This window comes from Syngnathus floridae, chromosome 3, assembly GCF_059516105.1.
Source record: "Syngnathus floridae isolate MCC-2025c chromosome 3, RoL_Sflo_1.0, whole genome shotgun sequence".
Taxonomy (NCBI): domain Eukaryota; kingdom Metazoa; phylum Chordata; class Actinopteri; order Syngnathiformes; family Syngnathidae; genus Syngnathus; species Syngnathus floridae.
Genome location: NC_142415.1, coordinates 2,332,392 through 2,348,044, shown reverse-complemented (window position 1 = coordinate 2,348,044; position 15,653 = coordinate 2,332,392). Strand labels below are relative to the sequence as shown.

The 15,653-nt window shown below is 45.2% G+C and overlaps 2 protein-coding genes across 3 annotated transcripts in view; both read right to left on the bottom strand.

The window, feature by feature from the left end:
- The window catches only part of efl1 (elongation factor like GTPase 1), a 116,510-nt gene that overhangs the window by 2,448 nt on the left and 98,409 nt on the right, over nt 1-15,653 (bottom strand). The gene's annotated exons all lie outside the window — the stretch shown is intronic.
- Nucleotides 6,668-9,881, bottom strand: LOC148400094 (uncharacterized). Its single transcript, XM_088371499.1, has 2 exons — nt 7,383-9,881; nt 6,668-7,306 (listed from the first exon to the last, which is right to left on the bottom strand). The coding sequence occupies exons 1-2, from the start codon at nt 7,420-7,422 to the stop codon at nt 6,798-6,800; spliced, it is 549 nt and encodes a 182-aa protein (XP_088227625.1). The 5' UTR covers nt 7,423-9,881; the 3' UTR covers nt 6,668-6,797.

Here is a 15,653-nt window from a genome sequence, read left to right as displayed (position 1 = left end):
GTCAGAACCACTAACTTCGGCATTTCAGACTTTAATCGATTCGTTTGGTTTTACGCAAGCCGTACAGGCAGCAACGCATAAGAATGGAAATACCTTAGATCTGGTATTATCCCGGGGACTAGCAACCTCAAATATAGCCGTACTGCCATACACTACTGTTTTGTCTGATCATTTAATAAAATTTGAAATTTTAGTTCCTTGTCAAAGACAAGAGAGCAATCAGAATTATAACAGCCGTAATTTTAACTCCATGACTGCAACTGCGCTACTGGTTACTGTCGCCGGCAACCGCCATGTTTCCCGCATACACCGGATCTATTGATAATCTTACAAATGAATTCAATGCAACATTATTAAAAGCCATCGACTCTGTGGCGCCGCTACGTCTGAAAACTCGCCGTAGATGGCCAACTCCGTGGTTCACAGATGAAACACGTATGCTTAAGCAATTATGTAGGAAGCATGAGCGCAGTTGGCGTTTAACCAAACTTGAGGTTTTCCATCAGGCATGGAAGGACAGCCTCCTGAAATATAAAGATGCGCTTAACTTAGCAAAAACTCATTATTTTTCGCAAGTCATTAATCTCAATAAAAACAATCCTAAATACCTATTTGATACAGTGGCAAAGCTAACTCTACGCCAGCCGACCCCCGATAGCTCCTTTCACTCAGCTGACGAGTTTATGAAATGTTTTGCTCAAAAGATTGAGTCCATTAGGGACGAGATCAAGAATACCATTCCAATCGCTCCGCCAGTTACTAGCGCTGGGGATCATGCAATAACCCTCTCAAATTTTAAATGTGTGTCCCTTGAAAGGCTTCCACAATTGGTTAGTGCAGCTAAACAAACAACATGTTTACTTGACCCGCTTCCGGCCAAACTACTTAAAGAATTATTTGTTTATTTAGGACCGTCTCTCTTAAATATAATCAATCTGTCTGTCTCCTCTAGGATGTTGCCAACAGCCTTTAAAATCGCTATTATTAAACCGTTACTTAAGCGAGCAAATCTTGCCCCAGACTGTCTCAGTAATTATAGGCCAGTTTCAAACCTCCCATTCATAGCAAAACTTCTTGAAAAAGTAGTAGCTCAGCAGCTTATTGATTACATGGTCGCTAATAATCGATATGACTCTTTTCAGTCTGGTTTTAGAGCTAATCATTCCACAGAGACAGCACTTGCTAAAGTGACTAATGATCTCCTCATAGCTATGGATTCAAATACGTCGTCTGTATTGTTATTACTCGATCTTAGTGCTGCCTTTGACACTGTAGACTTCGATATTTTATTAGGGCGTCTTAAAAGTTGTGTTGGTATCTCAGGGTCAGCACTAGGTTGGTTCTATTCCTATCTATCAGACAGGACGCACTGAGTGGTCCATGGGAATACGTCCTCTGAGCTCTATAAGGTTACGTGTGGTATCCCACAGGGATCGGTACTTGGACCGATTCTATTTAATATTTATATGATTCCGCTTGGGGACATAATACGTAAATATAATATTAGTTTTCAATGCTACGCGGATGACACCTAATTATATATGCCGTTATCGATGACAGATCCGCAGGACTGTTGTAATCTCGAGGCGTGCCTTTCGTAGATCAAGCAATGGATGTCTCTCAACTTCCTTCGTCTTAACCCAAATAAAACTGAGATGTTGATAATTGGTCCTACTCGTTATCAACACTTATTTAAGGAAACCACTATAACTATAGATAACCGTACTATCACTCAGAGTGATACTGTAACTAATCTCGGGGTAATATTTGACCAAACACTCTCCTTTCAAAAACACATTAAGAATATAACCAGAATTGCGTTTTTTCACCTTCGTAATATTCCTAAGATTCGTCAGATCCTCTCGACCGGGGATGCGGAAACTATTATACATGCGTTCGTCACGTTGCGCCTGGACTCCTGTAATGTATTATTCTCTGGTCTTCCTAAGTCCCTCATCAAAAGTCTACAGTTGGTACAAAATGCTGCTGCAAGGCTGCTCTCACGGACAAGAAAATTTGATCACATTACCCCAATATTAGCCAACTTATATTGGCTCCCGGTCCATTTAAGATGTGACTTCAAGGTTCTTCTACTAACCTATAAATCACTGCCTGGCTTAGCGCCTTCATATCTCGTCGACCTAGTCGTTCCTTATGTTCCGTCTCGTAACCTTCGTTCGCAAAACGCTAGTCTTAGTCGAGGGCCAAGAAAATGTCTGCAGGTTCTAGAGCATTCTCTATTCGGGCTCCAGAGCTTTGGAATGCTCTACCAATGGATATTAGAACTGCTACCTCAGTAGAAACATTTATGACACATTTCTATGAGATGGCCTTTAACTAACTTGTAGTGGCCGATTCGGCCGGAGTTTGCTTTTGTTCTCTCTGCCCACCACCCTCCCTGGCTGGGGAGGGGGTTAGGTGGCGCAAAAAGCTGATAGCGGCTAGCTGGATTCTCGGGGACCAATTCAAGATGAGGAAACTGCAGCTCAACCTCCTTGAAGACACGGCCAGGACAATCGAGGGCACCTCCGACATCCATTTTTTCATTGATTTTCATATTATGTATTACTTGTGCCCTCTCTGCATACATTATAACCTGGTGATCCTGAAAGGGGGATCCTTCCATCTGTGGTCCCTTCTCAAGGTTTCTCATTTTCCCCTGGTAGGGGTTTTTGAGTTTTTCCTTGCCCTTTTGGGAGCTTAAGATCAGGGGATGCTTTGAGAATAATTGTCAATTTTTGTCTATGTGAAGCCCTTTGAGACTGTTTGTGATTTAGGGCTATGCAAATAAACGTGACTTGACTTGACTATTAGAGTTTGACAGTGCAGGCGGGCCATAAATAATACATTATAAGACCGAAGCTACGGGCCGTATGAAATCTGACAGGGGGCCGGATTTGGACCCCGGGCCGGACTTTGGACATGACTGGTTTGACCTAATGAAAGAATACTGGCATACAACCTACGTACAGCCTATAAAAGGTTTGTTCTGAACGAGAGCAGCGCTCTTCCTCGTCAGGGCGATAGCCCTGCTGCTGCTGCCCGGAGCAAAGAATGCCTTTATACGAAGATAGATTTTTCGTTCTTTTTGAGATTAGACTAAAATCCGCTAAAATGATTTTCTAGAGCCTTCAAACTGGACTTTGCCAAATTTTAAGCTTGAGGATAGACGAGGGGAAAGCGCCTCCTGAGGCATCAAGAGGGAGACGCCATATTAGGGCATTGGCTTTCTCCTCAAGGCAGACCTTACTTTTTTAAACAAACTTCGCATTTTTGGAACAAGGAGAACTGATTCCTCGACTTTTCCACCTAGCATTTTATACCTTTTGTCTTTTACCCTCTTTTTACTATTTTTTTTTTTTAGTTTTACAATCGAGAAAACTTCGAGACTGAATCATTTTTGCTCTATTGAGATTGGTGACTGGAATTATTGTTGTTTGTTCAAACAATTGATACTTGCAATTCTTTTTCTTACTTAGTCATTACATTTCTACTTTATAATCATTTAATTTCGATTAATGATTATTCGGATCTCTTAAGCTCTAATTCTCTTTTGTTTCTCTTTCATAGTCATACTTTGAAACTGTTCAGTTCTTTTTAAAGTGAAGACCGCTTTAATCCTTAACATCGGGAATTGTCAGATCTGGTCAGCTATGTGCAGGTGTGTGCTAGTGTAAATTAACGAATCTCCGTGGTCTTAACAAAGACAGCTAAATATATCCAAGATTTAACAAAAGCCCCAAATCAAAGGAAAATAGCCACCAGGAGAAGGGGCACGGTTATTCTGACGCCGTGTCTCGACCCTAGTTACTCTACATGAGCGTCGCTTGATTTTAGAGGGTTTGGTGTCCTAAAAAGATTACATTGATTCCTTCAGAATTAATTTCGTATAGGCGGTCAGTACTCGGACGAATATCTCCCGAAATCCGGTTTATTTAACTCTCGTCTCCCGATGAGAGCAGCGTTAGAGCAGCGGGGACAAAGGAGAGTTTTAACCCTTTAAACGGAGAGCCGGTTGCTTACGTTTGATATGTGCGGATTTGACACAGCTAATTTTGTGAATCATTTACCCATCCAAATGATGTCAAATGTAACTGAGATTCTCGAAATAGACAACATACAGATGCAAATAAAGAGCCTGTATAGGTCTATCCTTTGGTGCAAAATAAAATAATATTCCGCCAAAGAAGTGGTCCCTGAGTTGCTTCTTGGTTTTAATGGTGGTCGCTTGGACAAAACCAGTTGAGAACCCCTGCTCTACATTTATATGGCAAGAACGAGCATGACATCAACCTCCTGATTCACCGAAGAATATACAACAACATGGGAATCATTCAGACTAGATAAGTATGGTCGAATGATGGTGAGGGAAGATAATCACAACTGAACGGATTGAACTACCTGAATGCGGGCAATGATCAAACTTGATGGAGCCGATGAAGAACCGAATTTTCCTTCAGTTGTGACCGATCCTTTGGATGTAGTCAATAAGCTGCCTGAAGTAGTAATCACTGATATTTGAAGTCAGAAATGGAGATTACCAGGAACTATAAGTAAATCAAATACTTTAATCTTTTTATTTAATGATTTGGAGCCAGAAATGGAGAAGACCAGGAACTACAAGTAATTCAAATACTTTTATCTTTTGATTATCGGTGCTGTTACACCAGTGAGGTGACCTAACCAAATTTCATGGCACTGAACGTTTGCGCTCACTGAGTCAAGGGCATCCGGGCGGATGCTGATTCCCCAGAAGTTTTTTAAAAAAGGACAGACTACGCAAGGACTGACTTTGTCCATCCTTATAATCATCCCCAAAACAGTAAGTACCGACTGACAGAAACACACCCAGTCCGTCTTGCACGACGCACCGTTTTACCTTGCGTGTTGATTGTGTTTGTATGAGGAGGAAGTGACTTCCCTTTGCTTCAAGTGAACAAGCGAAAGACCTCACCTCGTGTCAAAAAACGTTTTCACAAGTTTACTCTGCTGTGTATCTACATTCTCCAGCAAATAGTTGTATTTATGTATGTATGTATGTATGTATGTATGTATGTATGTATGTATGTATGTATGTATGTATGTATGTATGTATTTGAATGGGGACAATGGAGACAAGGCACGAGAAGAACAAACCTTCACACCTTCACACCTGTACCCACGACCTCTGCAGGGTGAGGCAAACGTGCTAACCAATCAAGCACCATGCCACCACCAGTGTCAAAACCATTATTAATAAAATTACTCCCGGTTCTAAAAAGATGCTGATACCGTGGGTTATACATATGTACCGTTGCACCTCTAGAAGATAGGCACAAACAACAGTCAGGATCAGTCCCCTACACTGGTAGGCAGAGGGAGGCGACACTCATCCATTGGCGTGAACCCAAATGTACAGACGCCAAGCCGTGGTGCAATAAGTATGCACACACCTGATTTGTGCCTCTCACCCTGGGCAACTCCAGAGTGGAAGCGAGTCCAAGCCCTCTGGAGAGAACCGGTGGCAAAGCCCAAGCTGTGAGTGGAGGAGAGCCTGACTATATTTAGTTGGAAACATTCTGACCCTGTTTGTGGAGGCAGGTCCGATTATGTCTAGCAGCTCGAGCTCCTTCCCTGTCAGAGAGGTGACATTTCATGCCCCTAGAGCTAGTTTCTGGAGCCGAGGATCGAACTGCCAATACTATCTTTGGCCACTGCCCAGCTCACATAGCACCGACACCCTTTTTCTCCTCCCCCAGGTGGTGAGCCTATGGGAAGAGGACCCATGTTGCCTTTTTGGGCTGCATTAGGACAGGGCACCATAGGTGTAGGCCCGGCCACTTGGCGCTCGCCATCGAGCCTCACCCTCAGGTCTGCCTCCCGAGGGGGGCCGCCCCCTATGACCCGAGTCCAGGCAAGGGTCTGGACATCATCGTTCACTGATGTTATTCATCATAATAAGGGGTCCCTCACCTAGGATATACATATTTTCTATGGGTGACCCTGCCAGGGGCATGAACCACTTAGCTCCTCGGATCATAGGGACACGCAAACCCCTTCACCACCCTCATCTCAACCAAAGTGTAGTTGGTGTGTTTTTACAATAAGGTCATGGTAGTTGGTGTGTTTTTAAAATAAAAAGACAAAACAAAGCTTTTTATTTCATCAAACACTGTAGCATTGGCAACGTGTTGTTTACGAAGAATGAAGTCATGCTGATTTTCGAATTTTGCAGTACTATTATTCAATAATTTTTAACTTAACTTAATAATTTTTAACTTAATTTTTAACTTCATTAAAAAAAAAATCCAATTCCAATGTGCCGCTTTCCCAACATGCCAATGGCCAGCGCTGCGAAAGCCATTTATGGCTGGTCGCAGTTCTAGTCATTAAGGTCCACAGAGTGAGTTATTGATTTTTGAATGTTCAATTTTTGACCAAGAAAAAAGTGTCAGGTCGGGGGATATGTTCTATGTCTGCATGCAGAAAGTAGATGGTTGCTCCGCTGAGTGCAGGGAATATCTGCCTCTTGCTCAAAGCCACTTCGGATAGTGCCAGTTACCAATGACAGTGACTCTAATAAGGAAAAGGTTTATGTTGGTTGGATGGATGGATGGATGGACGGACGGACGGACGGACAATAAAGCATTGTAATTGACAACTGTAGCATTAATTTGGGATGCTGAGATCAAATTCAAGGTATTAAATTTATATACTTATTGTCAGTGTTGGTTATACATAACATGCAACATAACAGGGGACTTCTAGAGACATAGCCACTTCTGAACCATATTTCAGGCACTCACTGAATACTATCATTATGGTTTGTGCTCTTCCTCATCCTTACAGGACTTCTTGTATTCTTCAGGTGTTGATTCTTTTTCAGCAAAAAGTTTGCAGTAATCCCAATTAACTTTAGCACAAGCATCGTGGTCTGGATGTACATCCATGCAATCTACAAAACTGCTGCCAGTGCTATCCAAGTCATCAGTAACAGAGTTGGAGTCTGACTCACTGTCAATAAACTCATCCCACCATCTCATTTTATTGTTGTCATCCAATTCATCTTCATCATCTTCACTGCTGCATCCTCCATTGAGGTCCTCTAACGGGGCTTCCTCATTGTCCTCCATGTCAACAATGTTGTTAACAGTGTTGACAGGCTGGATTGCGAGTTGTTGCAAAAGCTGTCTCCTGCCACCAAAACTATCCACTAATCCAACATCCACCAGAAATTCAATGGGTTCCAAACCTGCATTCAAAACTGGATTGACTGGTGGAGCATCCCCGTTTATAATTAACCTTGGAAATAGGTTAAACTGTGGTCCTGCAATGTCATATTGAACTTAGTCATAATATTCATACAAGCAGTGTCTAATTTCTTAAGAGGAGAAGAAACTCACCCTCAGCAACATTGTTGCTTCTGTCTCCTCTTCCATCCATTTTCCTACAAGAATATGTAAAATCTTGAAAAGTTTAAAATTCCTCAATGTATGTAATATGAAGCAATAGCCTGGTGGCTGTGAATTCAGCAATGCATTCTGAAGAGTTTTTTCTTGATGAGATAGGAATCATATAATTTCTATTTTCCAGTTTAGTAAACCAGAAATGCTTGGTTCTTGTATCATCATGGAAAGTTGCAGCATATATCTTAGTTTCTCTCATCAGAGAATGATCTGTATAATTTAAGATTTTCTGTTGCAAAACAGAGGTACTTATAGTTTCCTCACATGACGTATTTGCAAATTTGCATCATGCCTTTAAATTTGATTGGTCTAGATGAAGTGTTTTCACAGTCTTTCAATATTATGTCATTACCCATTGTCCTTTAATGATGTCATTTATTATAGGCATACATTTTTTGATCTGTTTATGTTGCTACGATGTCATCATTTTGTAATGGCGTTTGGATTTATTGAATTAGAATGAACAGCTCAGTAAAGACACAAGTAGATGTATAATACAGGTATTTTCAAGGACCCCCAAAATATCAATTACTAGCTCTGCATCATAAAATGTGTCATTATTTTATGATTAGAAAGTAATTTGTTGCATTTGAAGTTGAAATAAAAAAGATAAAATGGAGAATTATTTGATTTGGATTAAAAATCTGACATGATGCAACCTGGCCTGTTTACTGCAGTCACAAACACCAATATCACCCTTCTTATTCATACAACAATAACAACAATAAAACAAACTTAATACAGCTAATAAAAAATTCATTCAACTTTAATAAAATTGTTAATTTGTTATTATTTTAATCTTTAACTTTAACTTAAAGTTTACTGATCTATCAGACTGTTTTGTTTTCTACTTATTAAAGTAAGCTTTACATGTTTATTTTGTGTGTTGTGTGATATTAGCATTATTGATATATTGTTATTGTTTTCACTATTTCAAGTTATTGAATTATGATTGCATTAATGGTGCACCTTATATTCCGGTGCGCCTTATATATGGACAGGTGCACCTTATATTCCGGTGCGCCTTATATATGGACAAAGTTTTATAATGGGCCATTCATTGAAGGTGCGCCTTATAGTCCGGTGCGCATTATAGTCCGGGAAATACTGTGGAGCCTCGGTTTTTGACAACAATCCGTTCCAGAAGGCTGTTCGAGAAGTGAATCGTTCAAATTCCGAATCATGTTTTCCCATTACAAATAATAGAAACAAATTTAATCCATTCCAAGCAAAAATCCCCGCCTTTTTTAAGCATTTTTTTCATTTGTGCATTCGCCAACCGCGCAACAGCACCCCGCTGGTCGCATTGTTGTGACAGAGTCGTCGCTGAAATTTAGAAAATAATTTTAAAGTCCTGATGTACTTTCCAAAATTTAAGTGGACCTCAGTGCGCAGGGAGCTTAATTTTATATGATCGCGCAACTGCAGCGCTCAGCCAAACGTGCAACCGTAGCGCCGCACTGACTGCACAACTACACCGCGCTGGTCGCATTATTGTGACAGAGCCGTCGCTGAAATTTAGAAAATATTGTTAATGTCCTGATGTACTTTCCAAAATTTAAGTGGACCTCCGGCGCAGGGAGCTTAATTTGGTCCAATCGCGCGGCCACAGCGCGCCGGGTGCTCACTGTCACATAGCTTTAAGAGCGTCTTTGTGTTTTAGGATGGCTTTACTGCTCCAACTTGCTTCCTTTGGAGGCATGATGAGAGTTGATGCAATCTTCAGAGTAACAAGAATGTAATAACGAACGGAGTCAGTTGGCATGCCGGTCCTCTCGGCTCATCTCGCGAGGTTCAACAACGAAAATTTCGTCCGACATCCTAAGCAAAAAAATCTCAAATTTTTTGTTCAAATACCGATCTGTTTGAGAACCTGGACGTTCGAAAACCGAGGCTCCATATATATATATTTATATAAATATATGTATGGGGAACACCAAGCTCAAAGTGTACCAGGCTTGCGTCCTCGGAACACTGCTGTACGGACCATCTATGCTCGCCAGGAGGACCAACTGGAAAAGTTTCACATCCGGTGTCTACATCGGATTCTGGACATCACTTGGCAAGAGCGTGTCACGAACACTTCGGTGCTAGAAAAGGCTGGTTCCCTCAGTATGCATCTCCTGCTTTGTCAATGTCGAATGAGATGGCTTGGACATGTGCGCCGCATGAATGACATCGCCCGAGGGGTCGTCCAATGCTGGGCTTTAAGGATGCGTGTAAAAGAGACATGGTCCTTACAGGTATCGACATGAAAAATTGGGAACTTCAAGCGATGGATCGTAAGTCCTGGCGCCAAGTCATTCATGATGGAGTAAGGAAAGGCAAGGAAAAAAGAATCCAGCATTTGGAAAGCAAGCGTAAACGCAGGAAACAGAGACAGGAAGCTCAGGCCCAAGAGCAACCAACTCAATTCGTATGTCCAGCTTGTGGGAGAGACTGTCATGCTAGACGCTGTACTTTACTCCAGTGATTCCATGCTCCATGGCGCTACCATTGTCTCTCGAGACAGACGGATGCCATATAAATATATATATATATATATATGTATATATATATATATATATATATATATATATATATATATATATATATATATATACGTATACATATATATATATATACACATCTATATCCATATATATATATATATATATATACGGATGTGTATATATATATATATATATATATATGTATATATATATATATATATATATATATATATATATATATACATATACATGCCGAGCGGACCGGCACTTTATAAGCACCGCGGATGAAATCGCGGAGCCTCATTCGACTTCCAGCGGCCGGCGAACTCGCGCACGCCGCCCGGCACATCCGGGAGGCCGTGCGCATGCGCCAAGTGGCCGAAAATAGCTCCCGCCGAGCGGATCGGCTGTTTATAAGCACCGCGGAGGAGATCGCGGAGTTTCATTTGACTTCCAGCGGCCGGCGAGCTCGCGCACGCCGCCCGGCGCATCCGGGAGGCCGTACGCACGCGCCAGGTGGCCGAAAATAGCTCCCGCCGAGCGGATCGGCACTTTATAAGCACCGCGGATGAAATTGCGGAGCCTCATTCGACTTCCAGCGGCCGCCGAGCTCGCGCACGCCGCCCGGCACATCCGGGAGGCCGTGCGCACGCGTCAAGTGGCCGAAAATAGCTCCCGCCGAGCGGATCGGCTGTTTATAAGCACCGCGGAGGAGATCGCGGAGTTTCATTCGACTTCCAGCGGCCGGCGAGCTCGCGCACGCCACCCGGCACATCCGGGAGGCCGTACGCACGCGCCAGGTGGCCGAAAATAGCTCCCACCGAGCGGATCGGCACTTTATAAGCACCGCGTATGAAATTGCGGAGCCTCATTCGACTTCCAGCGGCCGCCGAGCTCGCGCACGCCGCCCGGCACATCCGGGAGGCCGTGCGCACGCGTCAAGTGGCCGAAAATAGCTCCCGGCGAGCGGATCGGCACTTTATAAGCACCGCGGATGAAATCGCGGAGCCTCATTCGACTTCCAGCGGGCCGCGCACTCGCGCACGCCGCCCGGTTCAAACTTTCTAAGTGCCAACGCACAATGAGATGCATGAGAAACGGCCTTGGTTACCATCACATTTGAAGCGATGAATACGAAGTTAAATTTTATGACTCGGTGTATAAGTCGAGGTCGATTTTTTTTCGGTCGATTTTGGATCGAAAAAGGTCGACCAATAAACCGGCAAATACGGTAGTCTCTCCAGCGCGTCCTGGGTCGTCCCCGGGGTCTCCTACCGGTGGGACATGCCCGGAACACCTCCCCAGGGAGGCGTCCAGGAGGCATCCTGATAAGATGCCCGAGCCACCTCATCTGGCTCCTCTCAACGTGGAGGAGTAGCGACTCTACTCCGAGTCTCTCCCGGATGACCGAGCTTCTCACCCTATCTCTAAGGGAGAGCCCGGACATCCTGCGGAGAAAACTCATTTCGGCCGCTTGTATCCGGGATCTCGTTCTTTCGGTCACGACCCATAGCTCGTAGGAGCGTAAATCGACTGGTAAATTGAGAGCTTTGCCTTTTGGCTCAGCTCTCTCTTCACCACAACGGACCGGTACAGGGTCCGCATTACTGCCGACGCTGCACCGATCCGCCTGTCGATCTCGCGCTCCATCCTTCCCTCACTCGTGAACAAGACTCCAAGATACTTGAACTCCTCCACTTGGGGCAGGATCTCATCCCCGATCCGGAGAGGGCATGCCACCCTTTTCCGACCGAGGACCATGGACTCAGATTTGGTGGTGCTGACCCTCATCCCGACCGCTTCACACTCGGCTGCGAACCGTTCCAGCGAGAGCTGGAGATCACAGCCTGAAGAAGCAAACAGCACAACGTCATCTGCAAAAAGCAGAGACGCGATGCTGAGGTCCCCAAACCGGAACCCCTCAACGCCTCGGCTGCACCTAGAAATTCTGTCCATAAAAATTATGAACACAATCGGTGACAAAGGGCAGCCTTGGCGGAGTCCAACCCTCACTGGGAACGAATCCGACTTACTGCCGGAAATGCGGACCAGACTCTGGCATCGGTGATACAGGGACCGAACCGCCCTTATCAGTTGGCTCGGCACCCCGTACTCCTGAAGCACCCTCCACAGAACTTCCAGAGGGACACGGTCGAACGCCTTCTCCAAGTCCACAAAACACGTGGACTGGTTCCTATGGGGATCCTGCCGAGGGTGTAGAGCTGGTCCACTGTTCCACGGCCAGGCCGAAAGCCACACTGCTCCTCCTGAATCCGAGGTTCGACCTCCCGACGGACCCTCCTCTTCAGCACCCCTGAATAGACCTTACCAGGGAGGCTGAGGAGTGTGATTCCCCTGTAATTGGAACACACCCTCCGGTCCCCCTTCTTAAAGAGGGGAACCACCACCCCAGTCTGCCAATCCAGAGGCACTGTCCACGATGTCCACGCAATGTAGAGGCGTGTCAGCAATGACAGCCCCACAACATCCAGAGCCTTTAGAGTTTTTTAACTACCTCAGTGACTTCGACCCCAGAGATTGGAGAATCCGCCTCAGAGTCTCCAGGCCCTGCTTCCTCAATGGAAGGCGTGTAGTTGGAATTGAGGAGGTCTTCAAAGTATTCTCCCCACCGACTCACGACGTCACGAGTCGAGGTCAGCAGCACGCCATCCCCACTGTAAACAGTGTTGACGTTGCACTGCTTCCCCCTCCTGAGACGCCGGATGTTGGACCAGAATTTCCTCGAAGCTGTCCGAAAGTCATTATCCATTGCCTCACCAAACTCCTCCCACGCCCAGGTTTAAGCCTCAGCAACCGCTGAAGCTGTGTTCCGCTTGGCCATCCGGTACCTGTCAGCTGCCTCCGGAGTCCCGCAGGCCAAAACGGCCCGATAGGACTCCTTCTTCAGCTTGACGGCATCCTTTACCGCCGGTGTCCACCAGCGGGTTCGGGGATTGCCACAAACGACAGGCACCAACGACCTTACGGCCACAGCTCCGGTCGGCCGCCTCAACAATGGAGGCGCGGAACATGGTCCACTCAGACTCAATGTCCCCCGCCTCCCCCGGGACGTGGGAAAAGCTCTGCCGGAGGTGGGAGTTGAAGCTCTTCCTGACAGGAGATTCTGCCAGACGTTCCCAGCAGACCCTCATAGAGCATTTGGGTCTGCCAGGTCGGACCGGCATCTTCCCCCACCATTGGAGCCAACCCACCACCAGGTGGTGATAATTTGACAGCTCCGCCAGTCTCTTCACCCGAGTGTCCAAAACATGCGGCTGCAAATCCGATGACACGACTACAAAGTCGATCATCGAACTGCGGCCTCGGGTGTCCTGGTGCCAAGTGCACACATGGACACCCTTATGTTTGAACATGGTGTTCATTCTTGAAAATCCGTGTCGAGCACAGAAGTCCAATAATAGAACACCGCTCGGGTTCAAATCGGGGGTGGCGTTCCTCCCACTCACGCCCTTCCAGGTCTCACTGTCATTGCCCACGTGAGCATTGAAGTCACCCAGTAGAACGATGGAGTCCCCAGAAGGAGCGCTCTCCAGCACTTCCTCCAGGGACCCCAAGAAGGGTGGGTACTCTGAGCTATCGTTTGGTGCATAGACACAAACAACAGTCAGGACCCGTCCCCCCACCCGAAGGCGGAGGGAGGCTACCCTCTTGTTCACCGGGGTGAACCCCAATGTGCAGGCGCCCAGGCGGGGGGCAATAAGTATGCCCACACCTGCTCGACGCCTCTCACCGTGGGCAACTCCAGAGTGGAAGAGAGTCCAGCCCCTCTCGAGAGGGCTTGTACCGGAACCCAAACTGTGCGTGGAGACTAGTCCAACTATATCTAGTCTGACTTTTTCTGCCTCACACACCAGCTCAGGCCCCTTTCCAGCCAGAGAGGTGACATTCCATGTACCAAGAGCCAGCTTCTGCAACCGGGGATCAGACCGCCAAGGTCCCTGCCTTTGGCCGCCGCCCAGCTCACATTGCACCCGACCCCTTTGGCCCCTCCCACAGGTGGTGAGCCCATGGGAAGGGGGACCCAAGTTTCCTTTTCGGGCTGTGCCCGGCCGGGCCCCATGCGCGAAGGCCCGGCCACCAGACGCTCGCCTTCGAGCCCCGCCTCTAGGCCTGGCTCGAGGGAGGCCCCGGTGACCCGCGTCCGGGCGAGGGAAAACGAAGTCCATTTATTTTAATCATCATAAGGGGCTTCTATGAGCCGTGCTTTGTCTGGCCCCTCACCTAGGACCCGTTTGCCATGGGTGACCCTACATGGGGCATGAAGCCCCCGATAACATTGCTCCTAGGATCATAGGGGCATACAAACCCCTCCACCACAATAAGGTGACGATAAGGTGTATATGTATGTGTGTATATATATATATATATATATATATATATATATATATATATATACATATAATCACAGTTTATACGTATATATATACGTATATATATATAATGTATATACACACATATATATATATATATATATATGTATATATACATACCGATTAACTATTGCAAGTGATTGTGATTAAAATCCAAAAGAATCAATATGACTGCGTTTACTTTTTTAGACTAGCTCTATATATATTGCGACAATAACAACAAAGTCATGTTTAAAGATACCCTGCTGTTATGGCAGCCATTGAGTGGTTATCACAGTGAAGGTGTCACGACTTGACCGTGTACTGTATGTTGGTGAAAAATGCGCAATCCAGGTTCTCCAGTCAAACTACATGCTGGGATTTCTGTCAGCCCACAAATGCATCACAGCCGTAAGAGCGTCACTGTTATCAAAAGCACACAGCAGCACACACAAACTGAATATGCGCCGATGTCGCACGATCAGACCAACACAACACAAAATCTAAAGATTTTTCGATTAACCACACACGTGCGATTAGCAAGTGGCTGACCAGGCGCTGACGAGTGGTTAGGAGATTGTGTTTACATGCGCTTTGTAATTAATATTGGACAATTTCCCACGGCCCAGCTAAACATTTCTCACGCCACACCAGTGTGTCGTGGCACAGTGGTTGAGAAACACTGACGTAAAAGTTGAGTTTCTACCCAGACTCCTAAAAAAAAAAAAAAATACCATACACAAGTGCAGAAAAATTAAACGTTTTCATAATTGAAAACTGCTTAATAGCAGAATAAATGTTCAATAAAATATTGCTTTCCAAATCCAACATTTGTGGTGCCATGTCCCACTACATCAGGGGTGGGCAATTAATTTTTACAAGGGCCCACATGAAAAACCTGAGTTGTGTCAGAGGGCCACACCTACGATAACTTAAACCTGCTCAATTTTCTTCCATTGTAAAATGCACTAAATTATTTATTTTAAATAGTTGGTACTGGTAATTAGAAGAGTACAATTATTCTGTTTATGTTTATATTAAGCTATGTGAAATTGTGGTCTAAGGGTCATGTAAAAAACAATCATTAATCAGTACAATTTATTCTTAACTTCTTTAACTTTTCCTCAAATGACAAAGCCGCTGCATCTCTGGGTGTGAAGCTTGATAAAAAGTCCTTGTTGGGCTTGCAGTTTTGCTAGCAATGCAGCCTCTGATGCGCCCTGTTTATCAGACAGATGTACGTATTTTTTCTCATGCTTGGTCGTGTAGTGGCGACTCAAATTCTATTCTTTAAACACAGCGACCTGTGTACCACAAATCAGGCACATGGCTTTACCCTTCATTTC

Bases quoted from the DNA above. Each gene is read 5' to 3' on its own strand.
- LOC148400094 (XM_088371499.1), bottom strand. From the start codon at position 7,422: ATGGATGGAAGAGGAGACAGAAGCAACAATGTTGCTGAGG. The intron at 7,307-7,382 runs GTGAGTTTCTTC...ATGACATTGCAG, and splicing joins AAGCAACAATGTTGCTGAGG to GACCACAGTTTAACCTATTT.